At 42.1% G+C, this 20446-nt stretch overlaps 2 protein-coding genes across 2 annotated transcripts; one reads left to right on the forward strand and one right to left on the reverse strand.

The window, feature by feature from the left end:
• The first annotated feature begins 17719 nt into the window (after positions 1–17719).
• LOC122034978 lies at positions 17720–18627 on the forward strand. Its single transcript, XM_042594333.1, has one exon. It carries the CDS (start codon positions 17861–17863, stop codon positions 18545–18547), a length of 687 nt encoding a protein of 228 aa, XP_042450267.1. The 5' UTR covers positions 17720–17860; the 3' UTR covers positions 18548–18627.
• A 441-nt stretch (positions 18628–19068) lies between these two features.
• Positions 19069–19899, reverse strand: LOC122034052 (transcription factor MYB106-like). The gene is made up of 4 exons (XM_042593188.1): positions 19839–19899; positions 19621–19750; positions 19251–19536; positions 19069–19080 (listed from the first exon to the last, which is right to left on the reverse strand). Exons 1-4 carry the CDS (start codon positions 19897–19899, stop codon positions 19069–19071), a joined length of 489 nt encoding a protein of 162 aa, XP_042449122.1.
• Between the last annotated feature and the right edge of the window lie 547 nt (positions 19900–20446).

A 20446-nucleotide genomic window follows, 5' to 3' on the forward strand; every position in this document is an offset into this window, starting at 1 on the left:
CCATGCTACGCTCCTACGACGCTGCGAAGCTACTTCAATAACGCGCTGTTCTTTTATTTCTTCCTTTTTGTCAGTATTGTTTTTCTATTAGCATTCTTTTACTTTAATTGTAACAATCATTTCGAATTGCTAGTGATTTGTCCAACGAAAGCACTCAACGAGTGCGGACCTTGGAGTAGGAGTCGACAAAGGCTCCGAACCAAGTAAAACAACTTGTGTTAGAGTTGTGTTTTCGATTTTCCGCTGCTTACTCTATACGAAAAATTTTTAATCGATATTCACCCCCTCCCTCCCTCTAGTGAATATCTCGATCCAACACTTTCTGGTTGAGCTAATTGCATACTTAGTCAACCTTCATTAGATCATAATAACTCTTAACTTTGAACCTTTACTAATTATCAAAATATAGGTTTGATTATTTGGTACTTTCCAATCAATAATCTTTTTCTTTTTTATTTATAGTAACCTAGTTCAAAGTTAATTTAAACATAATACTTAGATGATAATGTTAACTACATTTTTATCAAGTTAAAATGAAGATAAAGAGAACATTAAAAACAAACACTTTAACAAGTTAAAAACAACATGCAAAAAGTTTTCAAAAATGCCCCTTAATTTAAACTCTCCCCATGAAATTAATATTTAAAGCAGTTTTGAAAAAATAACTTAATTGTACTTAAATTTGTAACTATAACTTGATTGTACTTACACTTTTAAGTATACTTTTCTCCCCTTTTCACATGTATATAAAAAAAAATAGAGAACATATATATATTTAACATTAAAAGTTGCAAAAGAGGGATTTGAAGTAAAATAATTTTAAAAGAGAGAATTTTGAATACGGAAGTTATTAGGTTTAAGATGACAATTTTGATAATGACTTTTTGAAAATTAATCTTGAAATAGAAAGTTTTTAAATTTTTTTTTAAAATAACTTTTGACCATGAATGAAAAAAAATTCAGGTCAAAGATTCTTTCAAAATAACAATTTAGGATTTTAATACTTGCAATAATATTAAAAAAAATAAGCATGAACCCTAAAGTCTAAGCAGGTAGAATTTAAAGTGGAAAACATAAATCATCAATTAAAGTGCTCTTATCAAAATGTCTCACTTTTATTACTAGCTAACTATCAGAAGATAATAATTTTTCCTTAATTAATCAAGTTAGATAAAAATATCCAACTAATTTTTTACTATAAAGGATTACTTAACTTAATTAATTATAATTTATATTTTAGCTCAAATTTATAATAATATATTGATATAAGCATCTAAAATTTAGATTTGATCATAAAAATCTCACATCATTCTAAGTATCTTAATATATAAATAAGGTAATCCTAACGTGCTTGTAAGATGCTAATGACTTAAATTTATAAGTTCATGATTTCTATAGTAAAATCTAGGCTAAGTCCATTCATAAGTTAAAAAACTAAAAAAGTTTTTGAAAACCTTCAATTTTTGAAAAATATAAATTTTTGAAGAATATAAATTTTGAAAAAAATATAAATTCGAAAAGTATTAGTAAAAAAATTCTATTCTAATGTGTACATTCCTACTTGTTTTTTTTAGTGTGTTAAACTTAGCTTCAGGTAAAGATTTAGTGAAGATGTTTTTAGGTTTAACTTGAACTTAACATAGTCAAATATAATATCACTCATAATTACATAATCTCTTACAAAGTGATGTTTCACTACTACGTTCTTAGTTATTAAATAATGTATTAGATTTTTTTTGTTAAATTAATTGAACTTATGCTGTCAATTAAGACTTTGGTATTTTGTAGTTTAATTGAAAGTCTTTTAGTGTATACATCATCCATAGTTGAACTATATATTCCCCCATTACTATATACTCTATTTCAGTAGTTGATAATGCAATATCGTATTACTTTCTACTACCCCTCTAGCACTTTCTGGATCCTATAGCAAGTTCCTAACATGTCTTAGTTGGTGAAAAGTCATAGAACTGTTGGTCAATTCAATTTTCATGTTCTATCTAGCCGTCACCACAGAACAATAATTTGTTGATTGAGGAAGATGTTGGAGATGAGACCAAGGTGACTAATGATCCAATTTATGACGATGATGAAATCGATGAAGTTAGTGACGGTATGCTGCAGGTGACTAATAATCCAATTTATGATGATGCTGAAATCGATGAAGTTGGTGACGGTATGCTACAAGTTTTGAACACTAAGAATTTCTCCGATGGATGCACCGTTGGCAAAAGAGTTGAAGGAAATGAACAATTACATATTGGTCAGCATGATGCCAATTGTATATGAAGGTAGTGGACGAGCATCATATCGCCCCAATACTAACTGCTAAAGTTCCTTGGATGTTAGTTCATCGACTTCTGAACCTTTGTCTATCCCCATTCCACATCAGTTCATTGACCATGGAATTACTTCAAACGAATCAGATACTCGATTTGTGATGGATAATGTTGCTACTCTTCTTTGTAGAAATTAAAAAGAGGAAAAAGATAGTTATATTATTGAATCCAAAAAGATGATCTTATATAGCTAAGTTAAGAAATCCTAAACCCTAAATAGAAAAGGGAAAAGACTAAATTATCTTAAAAGCTATAAATAAATAAAAGGATGTCGGTATCGAAGTTAGCGCCAAATGTCGATGCTAATCAGCATCACAGGGCATCGACACCAAAATCGACAACATAAGGTGTCGATGCTGAAATCGGTAGAAAAGGACGTTGGCGTCAAAGTCATCACCAAAATTGACAAAAAAAAAAAAAAAAAGGACATCATTGTTGAAGTTGACAATAGTAGTAGGAGGCTACAGTACGCATCAAAATCGGTAGAAAAGGACATCGTCACCTATGTCGACAACAGCAATAGGAGGCGGCAGTCAACGTCGAAGTTAGCTCCAAAATTAGCAGAAAAGGACATCGTCTAGGAAGCGATCATCAGCGTTGAAGTTGGTGTTGAAATCCGTAGAAAATGATATCATCTATGAGGTGGTAGCAGCAATAGGGGGCGGTAGAAAAATTAGGTCAAAGAATGAGAACTTGGATCTGATACCATATAGAAATTAAGAAGAGGAAAAAACTTGTCATATTATTGAATCCAAAAAGCCTGTTAGAAACATATAGTATAAAGTCTTATATAACTAATTAAGTTAAGAAACCCTAAACCCTAAATAGAAAAGGAAAAATGACTAAATTGTCCTAAAAACTATAAACAAATAAATATATATTGATCCCATCTGGAAGCTAAGTCGGATGGGGGGTCGGTGACGAGGGCGAGGGTGTTGACGGAGAGAGGACTAGGCCCTATGACCCGAGGATACGTGGCAGGCTTTAAATCCTCGGGCCGAGCAAGGGGAGACGATCGAGGATGGTACCCATGGATCTGCGCACACCACCGACAAATCACAGAGGAGCGTTAGGGCCAAAAACCAGGGAAAGAGTCCTTGACACAAATACTCCGACGCTCAAGTCAGAACATAGCCAAAAAGTACAAGAAGCAGATGGACAATAGTACTGTAGTAGATGCGTGTGTGCGCATATACCAGGCCAACAGAGAAGACTACCCTTTTTTATACCGTCTATCATAACCTCCGTAATAATAAGGTATTAGAGAATGTTGGGTATTAGGATATGTCAGATGATGGAAGATGTACGTGTTGGAACCCCAAGGTTGTTTTGGTGTGATCAACAAGTTAAGTTAGGTCTTGTGTATTTAACCTTGTGTCTAAGTGTGCAGGAGCTTAGGAACACAGGTACTCGAGTGGAAGACGCAGCTAGCGAGAAGGACGGCACGCTGTGCGTCCGAGGGACGAGGCGCTGCGGAAGAGTACACCGGCGGAAGAGAAGGAAGCGCGCGGTGGTTCCGAGGGACGAAAGCCGGAGCGGAAGATTGCTCGGGGAGCAAGAGACGCAGCTAGCGAGAAGGTCGACGACCGAGGGACGAAGACTGCGGATGAGCGGAGGAGAAGGAAACACGCGGCAATTCCGAGGGACGAGAAGCCGGAGGGAAGCACGCTCGAGAAGACCGGAAGTTGGGTTCGGGTGAGCCCTTTTCCGGAAGGCAGAGATCACCCAAACGAGCGGATCCGGAGCGGAAGAACCGGACCGAAGCGGGACTGAACCAGAGAAGCGGTCCCGGATGAAAAAGTCAACTATGTTGACTTTCGGGGTCCGGGGCGCCCGGAACTGACCGGGGCGCCCGGACCCATCCGGGGCGCCCGGAACCCTTCCGGGCGCCCGGAACAGTAATGTTGACCAGATCGAGAATTATCTCGATCTGAACGTTGGGGGATAAATTTTATCCCCCCCAGGGCCCGACCAAGGCTATAAATACAGCCTTGGTCCAGAAGCTTTTCATCAGTTCAGAAATTGTAACAACACTTGTGTGCTTCCATTGCTTTGATTAGCTTCTTTCTTTTTGTGCCTACACTGCTGTAAACGAGGCTTCTCCGCCTGAAGGAGTTTTTAGTGCAACAATCTTCCTTGGATTAACAACCTCCCCGGTTGTAACCAAGTCAAATCCGGTGCCTCGTTTTTATGCTTTATTTTCTGCTTAATCTATTTTTTCAAGTGTTAGCTTAATTGTCCGAGAAAGGGTTGTGTTTTACTCAGGGCTATTCAACCCCCCCTTCTAGCCGGCCGCATCGGTCCTACAAGTGGTATCAGAGCCGAGGCGCTTCAGGAGGACTAACCGCCGAACGAAGCAACAAGATGGCCGGATCCAACATCCACGCACCAAAATTCGAAGGGGACTTCGCTAGCTGGAAAAAGCGAATGGAGGTATTTCTTGAAACAGATTATGGTTTATTACTAACAATGGAATTTGGCTATGAAGCACCAGAAGGCAAAGCAAGAAATCAATGGTCAAAGAAGGAGCAGGCTGACCACGTGGCAAACAAGAAAGCAGAATTTCATCTGCTAAGTGTACTTCCAACACAAGAAGTCAATCGAGTCGGTACCTACAACTCGGCAAAGGAGCTTTGGGATAAATTCCTTGAGTTACACGAAGGAACATCCGAAGCCAAACTTGCAAGACGGGATTTACTTCGTAACCAGCTTACAAACCTCCGATTTGAAGAAGGTGAAACAATTGCACATCTACACTCGAGGATTCAGGAACTCATCACCAGACTTACGAATCTCGGAGAAGAGGTAAGTAACCGAGATTCGCTAAGGTATGCCCTAAATTCCTTTCCTAGAAACTCAAAATGGGCATCACTAGTAGATGCCTTTTACATTTCAAAAGATCTAGAAAAAATTTCATTAGACGAATTCTTTTCAACTTTTGAAGTGCATGAGTCAAGATGTGCAGGTCCGAAGGAGCCCAAGAATAATGTCGCCCTTAAAGCTTCAAGAGACGAACCTGAGTCAGAATCTTCTCTCGACGACGAGGAAATGGTAATGATGGTAAGATGATTTAAAAATATTTGTAAATCTAGGAAATCTAACCATCCGCAGGGAAGAAAGAAAAGAACCATCCGCTGCTACCATTGCGATGAAGAAGGGCACGTCAAGGACAATTGCCCTAAACTGAAGAACAACGGGAAGGACAAGGGTAAGAAGCCTATCCAAAATCGCAAGGCCCTAAAAGCGACGTGGGACGATACGTCGTCGGAATCAGAAGTCAAGGAGTTCTCCGGGCTCGCGTTAATGGCGAGTCATCAAGACGACGACTGCGAATCAAGCTCTTCCGAAATGAGCATCGAAAGCATTAATGAAGGGGGAGCCACGTCCGAAGAGAGCAGCAGTTCAGGGGGAGAAACCGACAACGAGATCGACAAGGTAAGTGAGGTACGATCTCTTCCTCCTAATAAAATGTTTAAATTCATTAAAATTTTAACAAAAGATTGCTGTAAATTAGAAAATGAAAATAAAGATTTAAAAGCAATATTAGCTACATCTTGTCCGTTAGAAATGCTAGATAAATCAAATTTAGAAAATGAAAAATTAAAATTAGAAATTCAAAATTTAATTTTTCAAGTAGAAAATTTGAAAAACTCTGCTTGCTCATCTAAAACCAATTTTAGAAGGTTCAATAATTTGAATTGGTATTATAGATATCACCAGGGACAAATTAAAAATATCTCTAGAAAATATGTCCCTAAAAACTTTTTAGTTAATCCAGTAGGTTGGAACCTATATTGGGTTCCTAAATCATGCTTAAATTAATTTTAAAAGTAAAATTAGCGCTTTAAGTGAGAAAATTAAATAAAGAATTTCTTTATGAGGCTTTGTCTAAGGAAGTGGTTGTTGCTCCAATAACCAAGAAGGCCTAGTGCCTCGCCACGACCTGGAAGCCAAAATATTGAAATAAATGTTTAATTAACTTACTAATGAAGCATTAATACAAGAATTAATTAGTGCTTGAAAAAGGTTATTCAAAACATTTTATTTCAATTTACCTACTTAGAATTTTTTTTTATTTTTATACTTAGAAATATTCTCAAAAATTATTTTTTCCTAAGTTAAGAACTTTTTTTCTTGAAACTAGAAATCTCAGCTTTAATTACTTAGAAAAATTTTCTAAATTTCTTAAAAACTTAGATTTTTTTTTTCTAAGTCTTTAACCCTTAGATTATTTTTCTTGGAACCCCATTTTTTTTGTGATCAAAGGGGGAGAAGGGAAAGTATAAGTCTAGGGGGAGGTAGATAGAATTTAATTTTTTTTCTATCTTTTTGCAATTTAAGTTAATTTACTTAATTCAATTTTATGTCTATTTTAACCCTAGCTTAACTTGGGTTGATCACACCAAAAAGGGGGAGATTGTTGGAACCCCAAGGTTGTTTTGGTGTGATCAACAAGTTGAGTTTGCTGTATTTAACCTTGTGTCTAAGTGTGCAGGAGCTTAGGAACACAGTACTCGAGTGGAAGACGCAACTAGCGAGAGGCACGCTGGGCGTCCGAGGGACGAGGCGCTTAAGACAACGGCGGACGAGAAGGAAGGCGCGGTGGTTTCGAGGGACGAAGCCGGAGGAAGATTGCTCGGGAGCAAGAGACGCAGCTTAGCGAGAAGGTCGACGACCGAGGGACTAAGACTGCGGATGAGTACGCTGATGGACGAGAAGGAAACACGCGCAATTCCGAGGGACGAGAAGCCGAGGAAGAAGCTCGAGAAGATCGGAAGTTGGGTCCGGTGAGCCCTTTTCCCAAGGCGAGATCACCCAAACGAGCGGATCCGGAGCGGAAGAACCGGACCAAGCGGGACTGAACCGAGAAGCGGTCCCGGATAAAAAGTCAACGTGTTGACTTTCGGGGTCCGGGCGCCCGGAACTGACCGGGGCGCCCGGGCGCCCGGAACAGTAATGTTGACCAGATCGAGAATTATCTCGATCTGAACGTTGGGGATAAAATTATCCCTGTGGCGCCCGGAACCTTCCAGGCGCCCCGACCAAGGCTATAAATACAGCCTTGGTCCAGAAGCTTTTCATCAGTTCAGAAATTGTAACAACACTTGTGTGCTTCCATTGCTTTGATTAGCTTCTTTCTTTTTGTGCCTACACTGCTATAAACGAGGCTTCTCCGCCTGAAGGAGTTTTTTAGTGCAACAATCTTCCTTGGATTAACAACCTCCCCGGTTGTAACCAAGTCAAAACCGGTGCCTCGTTTTTATGCTTTACTTTCTGATTAATCTATTTTTTTCAAGTGTTAGCTTAATTGTCCGAGAAAGGGTTGTGTTTTACTCAGGGCTATTCAACCCCCCCCCCCCCTTCTAGCCGGCCGCATCGGTCTTACAGTACGATGAACTTCCATTGGATGAAGGAAGGTTCTACGGCATGCATGTGGCAGAGTATCAAAATATTTCCTAACAAATGGGCGTTATTCTCTGCCAAGTAGTTGTGATTCCCTGACAATGTTGTTCCATGGCGATAGTTTGACCGACATGAAGGCTGACCTAGAGTAGACTAGGAGTCATGCCCATGAGATAGGGGATTGAGCCCTAGGAGTCTGACCAACACTTGGGCCAAACAGGAATAGACCAGGAGTTGTGCCTAGGAAAAGTGAGGGGGCTGAGCCCTATGAGTCTGATCGACGCTTGAGCCGACCGGGAGTAAGATGAGAGCTACGCCCAAGAAGAGTGAGGGACTAGCCTTGGGGGTCCAACCGGTGCTTGTGCCAGTCGGGAGTAGGCTAAGAGCTGCGCCCAAGAAAAGTGAGGGGCAGAGCCTTGGGGTTCCAACCGACACTTTGGCCAACCAAAAGTAGACTAGAGCAGTGCGCGTGAAACTAAATCTTGGATAAGATGGTCGGTTTGGACACGTACTCCCTGACTTTGACTGTCATCTCCTCTTGACTTTTGACTGGTAAGTCACTTTTGTAGGATCAAAATGAGTACGATAGAGAGAGGGGGGTGAATATCGCACTCTAAAAACTTTTCTTTTCATGTTTTAAAGACAATCAGAATATGCAGTGGAAAGTAAATGACTCGTTTGGTTACTTGGTTCGGAGCCTAGGTCGACTTCTACTCCGAGACCCGCGATCCTTGATCGCACCGTTGGGCAATTCACTAAAACTCTTCTTTCCAAAAGTCTCGGAAAGAAGCAGTGCGTACAAAAAGATGAGTAAGATAGTAACAACCTACTATCTTACTTGAATTAAGTACAATGTAAGTAAAAAAAAGTTATACCAATAGTATATAAAAGTTGAGGCTCAGTCGACACTTCTTGGAGCAGTAGATGAGTAGTCGTAGCACGAATCCCATCTTGCACAGAGATGCACTTCGAATAGATTTCTTTCTTCGTTGCTTTGTTACACAGCCTCGGACCTCGAGCTCATTTTTATAAGAGTCATCGACGTTTGGTCGATCGATCCCTAGGTTCGGTCGACCGAACCAGCTCCCTTCCATCTTCGCTGAGATCTAATATTGATTCAATCTTCGACATTTAATGACCATTAAGGGTTCAGTCGACCGATCCTTCTTTTCGGTCGATCGAACAGGATCCTTCCTTGTTCGTCAAGATTTAACGAGATTTGCACTTTTTGTGCCTTTAATGTGATGTTCGTTCGGTCGACTGATTCATGTGTTCGGTCGATCGATCAGCAAGCTTTCCTTCTTTGCTTTTGCTCGATCTGAACTGTGTTGAGTCATCAAGGTTCGATCGACTGATTATCTTGTTCGGTTGACCGATCATCTTGTTCGGTCAACCGTTCAAACTTTGATTGGACCCTGCTTTGTTTTGTTCTGAACAAATATCTACTCTGAGTTGCCCTTGTTCGATTGATCGATCATCTGGTTCAGTCGACCGATCAGGCCGAACTTGGAAAATAGTGTTAGACAATAATCTTGCAAAACAGATATTAACACAGTAATAATAAATGTATGAGTAATAATAATAGACAGTTCAACTGTCCTGATCTCAACTTTAGAAACCTTCCTGATTTTTTCAATTGGATCAACGACCTTAGGTTGTTCCTTTCATGAACGCGACCTCACTATCGCTCCTCCAATTGTTTACCTCAACTTAACTGCCAAACATTAGTCCTCCAGACTTGTTTGGATTTTCTCTGCTCAGTGTCTAATCATCTGATCCACTAAGCCCTTTCCTGTAATACTACATTAGCCAGCAGCAATAATAGTAATACAGAATGCTATGATAAAACTAAACTTAAAATCACCAAGATCTGCTGGTCCGGTCAATCGTACGTTCGATCAACCTTGCTTGGAGTTCACTCCTCCAAAACTTCTCGCTACCTAAGGTTATCTCCCCCTAGGATTTTTACCATCTGGCTTCACTCACTAGAATCTAAGGTTACCACCCCCTAGGATTTTCTCCACCTGGCTTCCACGATCTACCGAGATTTCCCTTGCCTAGCCTACAACTATGACTTTCCATGCATAACCGCAGTTAGGACTAGTCACTCGGTTGACTTCTCACCCTTACCTAGCCACGACTAGGACTTCCTATGATCAAGCTCTATTAAACATACTTAAACATATTGGCAGACATTAAAACCTTGGAGGTTGATTGCACCAACAACTTTGACTATTGACCTTCCACTATTCTTGGGGCCCTCCATTATATGTCATATCACAAGCCTCCCCTCTGAGTCCAGTCGAAGGAGACTCGTGTCCTCCTGTCGTCCCACCATTTAATCGGGCATGAGCTCCGATGACCTCTTGACACCACCTGTAACACTATCATTTTCAAAGAACTGGTTGCTCGTCGTTTGTCTATTGCTTTAAATGTGAGGTAGGGTTTCAGCAATAACATATCAGTGTAATGATTTGATAGTCCTATCCATTATAAATTTTGTTCTATGGGTGATTGTTGCATGTCCTACCAACTTCATTCTGATGTGATGACTTATGCATGCCTTTTTGCACAAATTTTAATGGTGATTCGCCTTCTTTGATTTGGCAGTTGCCCTTGGTAGGGTTGTTTTAATCAGATAGTATATTCTGATGTGTAAAGATTCCACCTCTATTATCCACTCCTTCGGCGCCTTATTTTCCCGGGCCAGATCCACCAAGACTTGGGTTATATTCATCCAAACTCCCCAGAACTAAAGAAAAGTATTATTAAAAGTGTTCCAGTTAAAAGAGGTAAGCCAACAAAAACTTACCGTAGTTATGCCTTGGGTGAACCCGTCCACCATCCCCGTAAGAGTGTGGCCTTCCATTCGGGCCATTGCCCCTCCCACGCTTCTCTTAACAAGCCCTTCAGCAATACCTTCTTGCAATCCAAAGGCGGATCCGAAGGTGAGGCTACCCTCTAGCAGATGACATGTCGAAGGCAGCCGAGAATTGGTAGTGACTCTTTGACTTTTGGGGCATATCAAGCTCCTGCAGGCTGGATGGTTGGATGAGGGGAAGATGCCCGTGGAGTCAGGGTCATAGGAGACCCCGCCGGCTGAGAAACAATCTCCTCTTGAATCGGGCTGGGGAAGGCACAACAATCGGAGATGTCCGCTCAAAAGGTTGTTGTGTAGTAGGGTCAGAGCGACGTCGCTTGCGTCTAATCCTCAGTGGCACTTCAAATTCGAAGGAAGGAATGTCAGTGAGTGCTGTGAGGGGGTCGGAAGGGTACTCCCCTCCACATTTGTTGTCATGCCAATCACCCGCCCTGTTGCTAGAAGCCTCTCTAGAGGGATTAGTCGATTGATTTTCCATTCGGCAAAAAGGAGTTACTCTCACCTATCAAGTTCAATCTCCTCCAACCACAGAGACTCAGAATCTACATCTTTGAAAATAGTGTCCACTATATAAAATAATGAGGACCTCAGTTAGTGATAATATGATAATTTACCAAGCCTTACCAAAAGAAAAGGAAAGTGTCATTCAAACTGAACTCAGTCCGAACATGTAGAAGAGGCCCCCATGTAGTAGCTGGGGAATGTTGAATTGCAGGCCAACCAACTTCTCCAAAGCAAAAATAATGGCAGGATCATGTCGATAATCTCCTAACTCGAGAAGAGGAGAAAGGTTCGATTACCACTTGGTCGGCCTGGATACAGAATCAGACACTTAGATTAAAAAAAGAAATGAAATTTTCATCCCTTATTAGACAAAGACAGTTTTTTGAAGAAAACTTCTTCGGGACAAGATTGAAACAAGAATACCTCATGCTCTAATTTTGTAGGATAGGAAAAATAATGGAAAGTATGAAGGGTTTGGTGAATATCATACAAGCGAAATAGGATCATCATTCTGCACATTAAGTGGAAGGCATTGGGAGCAAGTTGTTGGAGTGAAATATGAAAGTATGTGCTTATTTCAGATAGAAAGGAGGGGAAAGGGAAGCACAAACCTGCCTAAAGCTAATCCTTAAGAATGTAACGTAGCCCGATGGAGGATGATGGGGACTGTCTTGAGGATTTAGGATACGGATGCATAAGTTTTTTAGGAATTTCCAGGGCTACACGAATCGTCTCAAGGTCGCAGTTGTCAAAATCAGAGCGAGTAAGCATATACCAGGGGAAAAAGTTTCTTGGGATATATATAGATGACGAAGAGATGCAGGAGGATCGGAAAAAAACACTTACTAGGAGGATCATAGGAAGAAGATCACGGAAAGGAGAGTGGACTCAATATAAATCGCCAAAGGAGAAGATTGACTGAAGAAGACGGAGCACGAATGGATTACTTTGAAAGCGGATTAGGGTTTTTAACATGGGTTATGAGAGACCTTTAAAGCTAGACCATCTGATCAAAATGGCCTGACTAATCGAGACTGCTATATCGGTGGAAAGGACTTATTGCTGGTTCGTACGAAAAGGTGTACGTCAGCTATCATATCATAGAATGAGGAGTTGGTGGGACACATGGCACTTGCCCAGGAAACGACATTTATAATGGACAATACAACAAAATTATTTCACTAAAAAGAGCTCTTCCGCGTATCACCGATGCACTACCTTACATATTAAGCGCCTGACATACAATTTTCTAATAAAGATAAAGTTGACTATAACATTAATGGACGATAAGAAGGGTTGCCAACCTATAGAGCTAGCCGATTGGATGATCGAGCGATGGTAGGACTCGGGTTTAGTAGTCAGCTATGAGTCTCCTTCGACTAGACTTGAAGAGGAGGCTAGTGATACGGTGCATAGTGAGTGGCCCCAAAGATAATGAGGGATCGATGGTCAATGTGAGATGGCAGTCAGAGTAAAGGTGAGGTGACAATTATAATTAAGGTGAGGTGGCAGTTAAAATCTGGGTGTGCATAATAACTCTCAACGAGGCTCAGTTCTCCACTTCTCAAAGTCAAGGCTCCCGGCATAAACTCGATCGATTATAGAGCCGGTTGGCCTTACGAGGCTCAGTTTCCCGCTTCTAAAATGCAACTCCTGGCATAAGCCCGATCAGCCCTAGAGCCGATCGAACCTACGAGGCCTAGCTCTCCGCTTCTCTAAGACAAGGCTTCCAGCATACAACCGGTCGACCCCAATGTAGGTTGGACTTATAGGGCTCAGCTCCCCACTTCTCAAAGACAAGGCTTCCAGCACATACTCGGTCGGCTCCAAAGTCAGTTGGACATACGGGGCTCAGTTCCCCATTTCTCATTTGACAAAGCTCCTAGCATACATCCAGTCGGTCCTAGAGCCGATCGGATTCCCTTAATGAGATATCATTGTTAGAGAATTGTAACAACCTGTCAGAAAATAATGACTACTCACTAGGAAATATTTCGATACTATGACATATGCATGCAATGGAGCTTTCCTCGGAGGGGGTTATATAGCCTCTATTACTTGACATATTCTGACACTAGACATTTTCTGTCGCCTCATTATTCCGGAAGTTATGAGGGTCAGTATAAAAATGGGTCATCAAAGTTGGCTAGGCAAGCTCACACATACACGTTATGCTACGCATGCACACACATATCTATATTCCTGTTCATCTTTTTCTTCATTTTTTCGAGGCAAGAGTTCTGACTTGAGTGTCGTAGTATCTGCGTCAAAGACTCCTTCCCTGATTCTCGCTCTAACATTCCATTTTCTTTTTTTGTGGTGTACACAAAAAGGACCGCTCAATATCATTCCTTTCCAACTCAGAGTCTTTTCACAATTAACAATAGAACCACATATCCAATATACTATCTTTCTTGATTTTAGATAGGATGTATCTACATACAGTTTGGTTGTCAATCAAATGAATTACCAGTTATAAAATTCTCACTTGGAGTATCTGAATAAATCTTCTCTTAATAATTACTGCTAACAATAATAATGACAACATGATAGCGACATGTTAAGTAGATGTAGATCATCCAAAAAGACAGAATTAAGCATCACTATAAAATTTAGAAGTTTAAATAATTAAATACAAAAATAACTAAAAGCATAAGTAAAATATCAAATCTTCATAATGTAGTTGTGCAAGTATAGAAACAATTAAATTTTGCATTCCTAACTACGCTTTCATAGTGAAAAATATCATCTTAAATAAATTCACAACTCAAGAAATAAAGATTCAAAATCTACTAACTCAAGCATCCACGCCTGGTGCGGTAAGTAGGGAAGAGCCTTTTAGTGGAGATCGAAGGTCAACAAGTCAATATAGATATTGGTCAAAGTTCAAGATGAGTAAAAAAGCCAAGAAACTAGTAGGATCTCTTTTTTTTCGATCGACTACCATTGATCAAAAAGTCCCTCAAAGGGATCCACTCCCCAACTCTCTCGGATTTGCACGGAGATCCGTTCCTCGTTCTCTTCCAATCGGCTATCGTCAATCGGACAGTCCCTTAAGGAGACCTAGTCTATGGCTCTGCTAGACTTGCACAAGGATCTGTTCAGCATTCTCTCCCAATCAGCTACCACCGATCGAATTATCCCTCAAGGGGACTCGCTCCCTAGCTCTACCGGACATGCATGGGGATCCGCTCCTCATTCTCTCCCGATTGTCTATCGCCCATTGGAAAGTCTCTCAAGGGAACTCACTCCCCGACTCCGCCGGATGTTCATGGGGATCCACTCCTTGTTCTCTCATGATCGGCTACTGTCGATAGGATAGTCCCTCAATGGGAGTCACTCGTATGGGGATCCGCTCCCTGTTCTCTCCTAATTGACTATCATTGATCGGGCAATCCCTTAAGAGGACCCACTCCTTGGCTTTGTCAAACGTGCACAGGAATCTGCTCCTCGTTCTCTCCTAATCGGCTACCGCCAATCGAAGAATCCCTTAATAGAACTCACTTCCCGGCTCTGTCAAACGTGCACATGGATATGCTCTCCGTTCTCTCCCCATCAGTTAATGTCGATTGGACAGTCCCTCAAGAGGACCCACTACCTGACTCTGTCGGATGTGCACAAGGATCTACTCCCCGTTCTCTCTCTATCGGTTACTGCCAATCGGACAGTCCCTCAAGGGGACCCACTCCCCGATTTTGCCGGATGTGTAGGATCTGCTCTCCGTTCTCTCTCGATCGGCTACTACCGATCAGACAGTCCCTCAAGGGGACCCAATTCCCATCTCTGTTAGACACGCACAAGGATCCACTCCTCGTTCTTTTCCGATCGGCTATCACTGATCGGACAGGAAGTCAGAAGGTTATCACTGTAGCTTGCTAGACTACCTATAGAGCTCTACTCTTTCTTTAGATATTATCATAGCTCATTTAAGCCTTATAAAAATGGGCTATCTACATAAAATCCATTTACCAACTAGCAGCATAATAGGCCTCCCGGTCCATAAGCCCATTTCGCCATTAATACAACACGTGGATTTATCAAAAAGTCAGAAGATTGTATCTATGTATAAATACATAACACATTGGTGTTGTTTGACAATAGATAATACCTCATTAAATATGGAGATTGTGAGAGACATTATAAAAGGGGGTTGATCCTGTTCGGAATCTGAGTCAGATAAAGGTCGGCTGAGATATCGTTGGTGTTGACGGAGAGATGACTTGGACACCCCTAGCGTACATGTGCCCAGGAAAATGAAACCCCATGTAGGACTGAGGAACGATGGTGATTAAACCGACGATACTTGGGCTCTATGCACACTCAGACAAGCACACGGAGCATTAGAGACCAGAAATCAGAGAAAAAGTCCCCGAAGCAAGTCCTCCGATGCTTAAATTAGGTACTTTTTCCCCAGAAGAATAGTGTACGAAGGAAAAAAAAACTGTAGAAGATAAGTGTGAAAGTGCGCGTACCTGCTCAAGGGAGAGGACCTCCCTTTTTATATGACCATGTGTACCTCTGGAACCTGACCGATGTCAGAGAATGTTGGGTGTCAGGGCCTATCGAGTGATGGAGGATGCGTGACACCCTCTTATTGGTTGAGAGAAGGTTCTATTTGTAAATGACAGCAGACCATTAGAATATTCCCTGATATATGGTAGTTATTCCCTAACAGACGGTTATGATTCCCTAACATTGTTGTCGCCTAGTGCCTTCTATCCTACCCGAGTTTAGCTACGTGATGTTCAGGATGACTGTTAGGGTGTGGCGCCTGGTCCGAGCTTTGATGAGGGAGACGAGCTGCGATGAGGGTTCCATCTTTCACGCTTGGAGTACTGAAGGGTCGATCGGGAGTTGTCTTACTGAAAGTAACAGACCTATCTATGCAGATCGGGTTGAGGAAACTAGATCAGTCGGGGGAGGTCAAGCCTTACTCCATGCCGCATCTTATGTCTGATCTGGGATCCTGATCCATCAGTATCCGACTGGGAATTATGCGGCTGATGACGTCAGACAGTCTAAGTTCTTCTCTCTAATTGTTAACTGACACATCTTTTTGACTTCTGACTGTCACGCCCACTAGCCTTATCAGACCCCACCTTTATACACCGTATCAAGGGTCATTCTCCACTAGTACTTGTACATACACATACAAGTTTACATCTTCTCAAATTTTTTTTGCCATTTTTCTGCTGAAAAATGCTTTGCTCCTGTCATTTTCTAACTTGATCATCGGAGTAGCTATGTCAGACATCCCCTTGCCCACTTGTTGATGATTTTCTCTCCTTCCTTTTGCTAGTATTTACAGATAATTTCTAGAGTTCTTCAACTAAAGTTTGATTAGGAGTTTTATTCCTAATCAAGTTCTATGTCAATTCATCGGTGGTCTAAGCTCATCGCTTTCCGACAATATCAACACCTAAAATATAAATATAATTTCAGGTGATATTTTGACCTATCAGAACGTACACCTATCCCCAAGGATACACAAAAGTTACATAGGAAGAATAGGGTGAAAAGAAATGAAGCATTAACAATATGACTCATGTGCTGTCCGGCTATGGTTAGCCCGTTTGACACTTAGGTCATCTGCAACGTCACGTTAATGCTGTATTATATCGACACTGTAGATTTAATTTGGCATTGTGAAAACTTCCCTCCGCATTTATCTGCTTGGGGTGGGCTAGTCCTGGCCCACCCCATGTGTATAGATTTTTTTAATTTTATTTATTAAAAAAATTAAAAAATTTAAAATTAAAATTAAAAAGTAAATAACACGGTTAATTTTTTAACGACTATTTTTTAATGGTTAATAATAATAATAATTTAAATATTCTAAAATATATTTATTTAATATGATATAATTTTAAGATAATTGAGTGAATTATGTGACGTATAAATAATAAATGTTAATATTAAAAGAAATATGGATAAAAAACAAATATGATTATAATGAATATGTAACGTTATGAATATCCTTACAGATCTGCAAATTAAAACGATTATCAGTATGAGCTGACATCACTTTTGTCTAGACCCCACAGGTCATCCGAGTTGGTATATGGTGGGATTCTTGCCACATGAGGTCGCGGGGTCGAAACTTAGGGTAGTCGGGGCGTAAATCCCCGGTCCCTGTGCAACTAACCTCACCTGCCACATGCTCGCTCAGGATACTGCGATTTACCTCCCTCATAATGGCCTTGGGTCGGGTACAACGGGGGTGCTAAGGGTAAACGATTTTGCCTTTTTACCACATGACACCACTTATGTCTGGCCTATTTTATTATTGATATGGAATTTTTCAAATTTGGCCTCCAAGAAATTCTTGGACCAAAGTTTATGCTGAATTTCAAATTGCTCCTGGTTCCTTGGGGGCCAAACAATGATACGATGGGTGTCGGTTTCACAACCTCTCCCTAAACACCTAATCAATGACGTATTATCAAGTCCCGTTGTCATCTAATTCGTCAGCATAATCCCTGAAGTTCTGCCGCTGCTGCTTTTTAATTGGACATGGATTTCCTCATATGATTCCAAAATACTAATTTTGGCAGCAATGCAGCAGAATATGCAATAGAATTCTAAAAGCTATAACAACTGAAAGAACAGCGATGATGCAGGCACACACGTGGTTCGAGTAAATAGTCGGGACTCCTCCGCAAGCAACCATCTCTACTTCACCTAGATAAATCCCCCGTACTTCGGGCACCGAACGGAAGCCCCAAAACGCACCATGATGGAACGCCCAGCCGCCAGCACCGCCTTCGCAGACAACGCCGGCTCCGGCAATGACGGCCGGCCCTCTCAACCCGAGGACGATTTCGAGTTCACCTTCCCGATCGGTGGCGCCCGCGATGAGCCCATCGTCACCGCCGATGAGCTCTTCTCCCACGGCCGCATCCTCCCCGTCTACCCTGTCTTCGACCGCTCCCTTGCCCTCCATTCGTCGGAGGAGAGTGCGGCGAAGCCTCCAGCCAGGCAGATCCCCATACGCCGGATTCTCGTCGAGGAGAGTGGCTCTAGATCTGGGTCGATCTCGTCCTCGTCGTCGTCGTCGTCCGAGGCGGACGATCTGGTGTCGACCGCGGCGCGGGAGTACCGTCCACGAACCGTGAGGTCGGCGCCGCAATCCCCCGAGTGGAGAAGGGAGTGCACGTCCACCGAGACTAGCCGGCGGTGGAAGCTTTGGGATACCCTGTTCAGCCGCCGGAGCCACAGCGACGGGAAGAAGAAGTCTATGTTCCTTGAATTTCCCTCATCTCCGCCGCTGGAGAGGAGGAGTCCGAGACCAAGCAAAGGCCCAAATCCAAAACCCGGAGGGAACGGGAAGGCGGCCAAGGGGCCGCGGCGGTCCTTCTTACCGTTCCGTTCGGAGCTCTTCGGCTTCTTCGACGGCTGGAATCGCCGCCCTTTCTATTAGCTCGTTCCTTCCATTACCTTATTTTTTTTATTATTAAAAAAAAAATATTGATATTCTTAATTAATTTGATTTACGGTCATCGTTTATCGCCTATCATAAAATTTGTTTAGAAATGACAGTTTTTTTTTTTTGAGATAAAAATAACAAAAAAACATTTATCACTGCTGAATGCAATGTAAGGCCATTCGCTGCAATAACTAGGCTGTTCACTGTAACGACCACAAATTAACTACCATAAGAAATCCTAATTAGCAACAGCCAGGTCTTGTTTGTTTCTCGTTAAACCATCACCAGTCCACCTAAACCCATCGAAAACTTCAGATCCCTCTGTAAATTTTCAATTTAAGATCGCCGAACGTTTCTTCTTTCGAGCAGGGAAAGGGGCTTGAAATAATGAATAGTCCCACGTGCAATCAAAGCTAAGTAATTTTTATTTAAAACTGATATATAATATATTTAGAAGATAAGGACATTTTAAATTTGAGAAAATTATAATTTTGGTCCTATAACTTATGTATTTTCTAATTTTCATCCTGTTAAGTGTTAATTTACACTTTTAGTCCCGTAACTTAGTAATATTTTTCAATTTTAATCCTTTTTCTTAAAATTAAAATTTTTAACCGGTAATCACTAAGTTGACAGTCATTAATTATTTATGTGGAAAAAAAAATATTAAAAAACAATAAGACGATCTTAAACCTACGCTAATACTCCTACGCCGATCTCCATTCTCCCTTCTCATCCTCGACTCGCGCATGAGGCGCGCCTCGGCCTCCAGTCGCGCGCTCTCCCACTGCGCTATGTGGCTGAGGTTTGCGGCACTCCGGGAGGGTCCGGCGTCGGCGGCGGAGCCGAGGGCGTCGCTCTTCGCCTTGTGCGTGCATGGGTCGATGCCCATCTTCGCCAGCCGCTTCTTCAGGTGCGTGTTCCAGTAGTTCTTGATCTCATTGTCCGTTCTCTTTGGCAAGTGCGTCGCGATCGCAGACCACCTGAAACGAAGAAGCCTCCAAACCATCAACAACATCATGCTCACGCAAAGAAAAACAATGCATCATTCGAGGAGCAGATTGAACCTGTTCCCGAGCAGGGCATGTAGTTGGACGATGGTCTGCTCCTCCTGCGAACTAAACTCCCCTCTGTTGATGTCCGACCTCAGGTAGTTGGTCCACCTCAACTTGCAACTCTTCCCACACCGCTGCAGCCCTGCAAAAGCACCACCACAATTCACACTTCATCGTCCTTTTTACCGTTCTCAAGCGCAATTCAGGTAGCGGCGGCAGAGGAAGCTCACCGACTTTCGCCGGCAAAGCTCTCCAACTCCCATGGTCGTGCTTCTCGACGTAGGCCAGCATCTTCTGGACGTAGTGGGAGAGCGCACGACTGGAGGAAGACCAACTGCATGCCTCGTGCGCGAGTGAGGATGAGAAGGGAGAATGGAGATCGGCGTAGGAAGACCAACTGCATGCCTCGTTTCAGGTGGTCTGCGATCGCGACGCACTTGCCGAAGAGAACGGACAATGAGATCAAGAACTAAGGGAACACGCACCTGAAGAAGCGGCTGGCGAAGATGGGCATCGACCCATGCACGCACAAGGCGAAGAGCGACGCCCTCGGCACCGCCGCCGACGCCGGACCCTCCCGGAGTGCCGCCAACCTCAGCCACATGGCGCAGTGGGAGAGCGCGCGACTAGAGGCCGAGGCGCGCCTCATGCGCGAGTCGAGGATGAGAAGGGAGAATGGAGATCGACGTAGGAGTATTAGCGTAGGCTTAAGATCGTCTTATTGTTCTTTAATATTTTTTTTTCCACATAAGTAATTAATGACTGTCAACTTAGGGATTACCGGTTAAAAATTTTAATTTTAGGAAAAAGGATTAAAATTGAAAAATTTACTAAGTTA

Source organism: Zingiber officinale, chromosome 11B, assembly GCF_018446385.1.
Source record: "Zingiber officinale cultivar Zhangliang chromosome 11B, Zo_v1.1, whole genome shotgun sequence".
In the NCBI taxonomy this organism is placed as follows: Eukaryota; Viridiplantae; Streptophyta; class Magnoliopsida; order Zingiberales; family Zingiberaceae; genus Zingiber; species Zingiber officinale.

Coding starts and splice junctions, on each gene's coding strand:
- LOC122034052 (XM_042593188.1), bottom strand. CDS start 19,899: ATGCTGGCCTACGTCGAGAAGCACGACCATGGGAGTTGGAGAGCTTTG. Junction 19,751..19,838: donor AGCTTTGCCGGCGAAAGTCG/GTGAGCTTCCTC, acceptor GTGCTTTTGCAG/GGCTGCAGCGGTGTGGGAAG. Junction 19,537..19,620: donor CATGCCCTGCTCGGGAACAG/GTTCAATCTGCT, acceptor TCTTCGTTTCAG/GTGGTCTGCGATCGCGACGC.
- LOC122034978 (XM_042594333.1), top strand. CDS start 17,861: ATGATGGAACGCCCAGCCGCCAGCACCGCCTTCGCAGACAACGCCGGC.